Source organism: Merops nubicus, unplaced genomic scaffold (assembly GCF_000691845.1).
Source record: "Merops nubicus isolate BGI_N331 unplaced genomic scaffold, ASM69184v1 scaffold27311, whole genome shotgun sequence".
Taxonomy (NCBI): Eukaryota; Metazoa; Chordata; class Aves; order Coraciiformes; family Meropidae; genus Merops; species Merops nubicus.
In genome coordinates this window covers 1-5,520 of record NW_008588032.1, presented here as the reverse complement: position 1 = coordinate 5,520, position 5,520 = coordinate 1, and the positions used below count along the sequence as shown (strand labels likewise).

General features: G+C 60.1%; 1 protein-coding gene across 1 annotated transcript; it reads left to right on the top strand.

Annotated features, from left to right (window-relative positions):
* Positions 1–164: 164 nt before the first annotated feature.
* TMEM63C (transmembrane protein 63C) lies at positions 165–4,988 on the top strand (the record flags this gene model as incomplete). The annotated part of the gene is made up of 11 exons (XM_008949144.1): positions 165–287; positions 773–926; positions 1,475–1,581; positions 2,376–2,462; positions 2,975–3,040; positions 3,164–3,326; positions 3,548–3,653; positions 3,862–4,029; positions 4,318–4,433; positions 4,595–4,666; positions 4,752–4,988. Coding segments are annotated over 11 exons (1,399 nt in total), but the record flags the coding sequence as incomplete, so codon positions are not given.
* Positions 4,989–5,520: the final 532 nt, after the last annotated feature.

Below are 5,520 nucleotides of genomic sequence, written 5' to 3'. Positions count from 1 at the left end.
GGAGAGCTGAGGCATCTCGCCACCTTCTCCAGCCAAAGCCAGGCAATGGGTCTGACTCCTCTGTGCCTCTGCCATCTGCAGAGATGGCCACTCTGTTGGGGCTGTGGGAGGGGTTTACAAGAAGTGACAGTCTGGGCCTGACCCCTGGCTCCTTCCTCCTTCAGGATCTTGAAAGACTACAGCCGCGTCCACTGCCGCAAGCACCCCCAGCAGTCCTCTGTCACCACCGTTGTCAAGTCACACCACTGGGGCGTTCGCTATGCCCCTGCGCCCAGCGATATTATCTGGTGAACCCCCATGGTGGGAGGGAGGGAGGCAAGCAGCCAGGGGGAACCCATGCCTGTACCCATAGGGAGCCCATGCCCATAGCTATAGGGAGCTGCAGGGAGCCTGTACCCATATCTATAGGGCACCTGCCCAGGGTGGATGGGCCGACAATCGCTTCTGTGGCCGTAACAGAAGTCAGCAAGGGTGACTGGAGTGATCAACTCATGGGTGGTAGGGCGCAGCCAAGAGAGGTTTAGAGTAACTGCCAGGCTGATTTCTCCAGCCTGACTGCAAAGCTTCCTGGTGGTACAGACTCCCCCTGCGGCCATTCTCTGGTCCTGGGGGGCTTTGCAGGTGTCAGCACACGAGTGTGGGGAGGGAGAGCTTAGGCAATGGCTGCCCGGATGGTTGGTGCATGTTGTGGGAGGCAGAGCTTCAGGGTGGGACGCCCAGGGCACATGGCTTTTCCTTCACACCATGTCTGAGTCATGCTTTCCTCTCACAGGGAGAATTTATCAGTCCGTGGTACGTCCTGGTGGGTGCGATTCATCTTCCTTAATATCTGCCTCTTCGTCCTTCTCTTCTTCCTCACCACACCAGCCATCATCGTTAACACTATGGACATGTTCAACGTCACACACCCTGTGGAGAGCCTCAAGGTAGTCCCTGGGGCCCTCTGCCAGCTCTCCAAAGGGTCTCCATTTTCAGGCTTGCCCATGACAGGGCGAGAGCACTGGGTCTACATTGTCCCAAGAAGACAAGCCATCACTGGGATGGACACTGATGAGTGGTCTTGCCCTTGCTTGCCATCCATCCCCTTGTGCTTCTGGTGGCAGAGCCCTGGGGCGCCTGTGCAAACCTGAGCTTTGGTGCTCATGTCCATAAGGGAGGACAGGTTGGCGTCCATGCAAGAGGAGAGGGGTAGGAAGAGCTCCAGGAGATGTTAGGAGCTGCCAGCAGCACATGTCCTTCCTGCTCATTGACCTGTGAGCTCTTGGGTGGGCACTGGGGCTCAGTGTGCCCATGGTATCTTTGGCTGTTGTCAGGCTCTTATCTCCTGAAATAAACACATCTGCTCAGGTAGGGGATGACCCAGCCCACCTGTTGGACACACAGTCCTGTGCCAGGAGGCCCAAGAAGCCTGCCTCCAGCATGACTGAGCTCTGGCAGGCTCCTGAGGGGCTGTCTGACATCTCTCCTCCTGTAGAACCCCATCATCACCCAGTTCTTCCCCACGCTGCTGCTCTGGGCCTTCTCTGTCTTCCTACCCTTCCTCGTCTACTACTCGGCGTTCTTCGAGTCACACTGGACGAGGTAAGGGGCCGGCCCCCACGCTCCCCCACAGCTGCAGGAGATGGGAGGGAACCTCAGCAGAGCTTCTGAGACCCGATCTGCAGGGAGGCAGGCAGTGGAGCAGCAGACCCCCACAGAGCTCCATGGGTTGCCCTCCATGGAAAGAGCCCCAAGTCCATGCCCAAAGGAGCCATGTCTTTGCCATAGACTTGAATGCTTCCAGGCTGCTGACAAAGGCAGGTGGAGCTGGTTTTAAGATAGGTTTGAAGGAATTTGTGAAAAGGATAGGGCTGGCAGCAGCAGGCCCATGACCCTGACTCAGGTGAAACATCCCAGCCATGCTCCCAGACCTCTAGGGTGGAGGTACAAGTTCAGGATCCTTAAAGTCTCCTCAGCTTTTGCTGACCGTCCACTAGCCCCAACCCCTGTGCCTGGTCTGCTCAGTCCTTGCAGGAGATTTGTCACCACCTTCCTTCCTTCTCCTGAGGGAAACAGGAGCTCCTGAGCCCATTGTAGATGTCCAGCTGCCTCTTGTTGGGTGTCTGTGCCAGCAGGGATGGTAGGAGATGGCAAGGATGAAGGAGGTGAGAGGCTGGGAGAACAAGAGCTTTCTCTACAGCAGTTTCCTCATGGTGACTCTTCCCAGCCTGGGAAGGGCTTTGCAAGGCCCAGTAGATGCACAGACCAAATGTACGTGGCTTCCTGGCACTGGGAGTCGCTCCTTGGTGAAGAGTGAGACCGAGTGCAGCCTCCCCCCACCAGTTGCTCTGCCTTGGAAAAGTGCAATGTTCTTCTCTTGCCTCCCTTCTCTGCAGGTCGAGTGAAAATCAGCTCACCATGCACAAGTGCTTCTTCTTCTTGGTGTTCATGGTCATCATCCTGCCCTCACTGGGGCTGAGCAGGTACAGACCGCTCTGCCACACTGCTCTCCCTGCTCCCTGGCAGCCAGGATTGTACCCAGGCCCCCCATCTCCCACAAGCCATCCCCAAGGGGTTGAAGGACCACTGCTGCTGAAACACCAGTGATTCTGGGGAGAACGCTCACGCTTTAGCTATGCTGAGCTGCTCCCAGACTGTCATGGACAGAAAGCTTTCCTAAGGAGGAGGAGGAGCGTGTAGCAGCTTGCCAGGCTTTCACGGCTGGCCCAAGGGTGCTGGTGGTGCCCTGCTTGGGGTCAGCCCTTCAGCAGACCCCAAAAGAACCAGGTCAGGTATCTGTAGCCCCAGCTATGGCGATTCTGACCATCCAGGAGGTGCACACCCATGCCACAGTGGTCCCGTGTGGCAGAAGGGGGTGATGTAGGGTCCAGAGCTTCTCACCCCCCAGGGCAGGGGAAAGCATGCTCCTGCTGAGTGCCTCCCACGTTGCTTTGTGGCTCCCGCTCTTTCTGAGCTGCTTTTCTCCCTCCTCCAGCCTGGACCTTTTTTTCCGCTGGCTCTTTGACACCCACTTTCTGGACGAGGCCAATATCAAGTTCCAGTGAGTAGGAGGGAGCCCCTGAACCTCCTGGGCAAGCACAGGTGCCCAACACCAGCTCGCGGCAGGTCTCCCAGCTGCCTGCCCGAGCGACCTCTCACCCTTTGCATCCCTGGGCTGGGGCAGGTGCGTTTTCCTCCCGGACAACGGCGCCTTCTTCGTCAACTACGTGGTCACCTCCAGCCTGATCGGGACAGCCATGGAGCTGCTGCGCATCCCCGGCCTCCTGGTCTACACTGCCCGTCTCTGCTTTGCCAAGTCCGAGCCCGAGCGGCTCCACGTCAAGCGGGTACGTGGCTCTGGTCACCCCGGAGCCGACACGACCCCCAGCACAGCAGGGACATGCTCACTGGAAACTCGGGCTGTCCCGCTCCTATGAGGAGGCTTGTGGGGACTTCTCCAGGTCTTGTTGGGGCTGGTGGGGGAGGCACTCGCGTGGGCCTGCGTGCGAAGGCAAGCGTAGCCTTTGCAGTGGCAGAGGCGGTACTAACGCTGTTGGTCGTGCCCCAGAGCCAAGCCTACCAGTTCCAGTTTGGACTGGAGTATGCCTGGACCTGCTGCATCTTCTCTGTCGTCATGACCTACAGCATCACCTGCCCCATCATCGTCCCCTTTGGTGAGTATGAGCCCATGGCCATGGCCTTGCCACCCCTGGCTGTGCCAAGAACAGCCTGGCCCAGCCACCAGCAGCAGCATGGGAGCACAAGCTTCATGTGTGGTACAGGAGGGCATCTTTGGGCATTGTCCCCGGGCCTGCGCTGCTGTCCCTGGTGCCTGGCTGTCCCCATTGTCCTCCCCACTCACGGCCCCTCTTCTCCTGCCAGGGTTGCTCTACATGCTGCTCAAGCACATGGTTGACCGATACAACATTTACTATGTGTACATCCCCACCAAGCTGAACCAGCGCCTCCACGTTGCCGCCATCAGCCAGGTCGTGGTGGCCCCCATCCTCTGCATGTTCTGGCTGCTCTTCTTCTCCGTCCTGCGCCTTGGTAGGAACACCTTGGGGCTGCCCCCCACCACGCTGAGGGTCACATCTGATGACTGGGGATGAGCTGCCGGTGTCACTCCTACGTTAGGCTTGACAGGGAGGGTGGGAAGTGGGCTGGACAAGAGGAGGGTGTGATGGAGACCTGGCAGAAGAGGTGGGTGTTAACTCATATCTTGGGAAGGGGGATGAGAGCTTGCAAGACCCAAAGCAGGAGCCAGCCTGTGGCTTAGCTGGATGTGCAGCAGGTTCTTGGAGACTCATATGCTGCCCCAGTGTCTCTGTGCTCTAGGTCCCACCCGCCCTGTCACGCTCTTCACCTTCGTGGTCCTCCTCTCCTGCATCATCTTCTCTGTCTTTGGCCTCTGCCTGAAGAAGCTGCAGCCACAGAAAGCCTCCAGCTACCAGGTGAGTGCAGCTAGCCACCCATCCTGTCCTCTCACACCACAGTGTCCCCTCCTTGCCTCTCTGTGGTGCTTTAGCCATGGGGAGTCTTCGACAGTGCCTGGCTGACCCCAGCTTTGGCTGGAGACCCCAGATCTGTTTCTTCCCGGCTTTCCTCTCCCCAGATGTCTGACCAGTCTGAGGGCACCTTCAACGATGTGGAGCGGAGCAGCGTTTCCTCTACCCCCAACTCCAGTGTGAGTAGCCCTCCCTAGCCCTGCCATGGCCACCACCCCTCACTGCCCTGAGCCCTGACCCCCCTCTCTGCCCCCCCCCGGGCAGCTCTTCGTGGCCACAGTCCTGCAGGAGCCCGAGCTGAGCCTGACGCCAGCGGCCTCCCCAGCGCACCAGTCCTACGGCACCATGGGCAACCACCTGGAGCCGGCGGAGGACGGAGAGGACGGGGGGCTGCAGAGCTTCGAGACAGAGCTGGAGACAGTGGAGGGAGAGTACAGGAGCGGCCCTGTGCTGGAGAGCCAGGCCCGCTACTGGCCACAGTCCTGCAGGAGCCCGAGCTGAGCCTGACGCCAGCGGCCTCCCCAGCGCACCAGTCCTACGGCACCATGGGCAACCACCTGGAGCCGGCGGAGGACGGAGAGGACGGGGGGCTGCAGAGCTTCGAGACAGAGCTGGAGACAGTGGAGGGAGAGTACAGGAGCGGCCCTGTGCTGGAGAGCCAGGCCCGCTACCAGTGAGCATCCCGCGGCCGGGGCGAGGACAGCCGTGCGGGGAGCGCAGGAGGGGCTGGGCAGGAAGGAGCCTTCCCAGCACCGGGGGGAGTCGCTCCGCAGGAGGGATGGGGCAAGGACAGGACTGCTGTGAAGGGGAGACCCCACTGCACGGGAGGTGGTGAGAGCCTCTGCAGGTCCCTCCCGCTGCTTGGACTGGCTCAGCCCCCGCTGTACCCATGGCCTCTTCCAGCTCGCCATGGGGAAGAGGGGTGCAGTGCCGTGGGGAGAGGGTCCCTCTGAGACACCATGCTTTTGGGGGCAGGGGGAAGGCCCTGGCCCCTCCATGAGGGGGAAGCAGGCCAGACGAATGTGCCCATTGC